Source organism: Penaeus monodon, chromosome 30 (assembly GCF_015228065.2).
Source record: "Penaeus monodon isolate SGIC_2016 chromosome 30, NSTDA_Pmon_1, whole genome shotgun sequence".
In the NCBI taxonomy this organism is placed as follows: domain Eukaryota; kingdom Metazoa; phylum Arthropoda; class Malacostraca; order Decapoda; family Penaeidae; genus Penaeus; species Penaeus monodon.
The window spans coordinates 3,120,806-3,121,030 of NC_051415.1; the positions used below are offsets into that span (position 1 = coordinate 3,120,806).

The 225-nt window shown below is 49.8% G+C and overlaps 1 protein-coding gene across 1 annotated transcript in view; it reads left to right on the forward strand.

Moving 5' to 3' along the window:
- LOC119592268 (probable glutamate receptor) overlaps window positions 1–225 on the forward strand; it is a 3,905-nt gene that overhangs the window by 1,648 nt on the left and 2,032 nt on the right. The window contains exon 3 of the mRNA XM_037941097.1: window positions 55–142. Within this exon, the coding sequence (XP_037797025.1) occupies window positions 55–142 (88 nt within the window). The remainder of the gene's footprint in view (window positions 1–54; window positions 143–225) is intronic.

The window sequence follows — 225 nt, forward strand, 5'->3', positions numbered from 1 at the left end:
CACGTATAACATATAACAAGTAGATGTACCGTTCATCCTCCTGACCTCCCACAGGTACAGCGTGGTACCGGGAGACGGGTACTGGGGGGCACCACAAGAGGACGGCACGTGGAACGGCATGATTGGCACCGTCATGCGAGAGGTACAGCAGCTCTCGTTGATATGATTAAGGGAAATGGGTGAAAAAGTATGATATTGAGTATGATGTCAGCTATAAAAACGCCC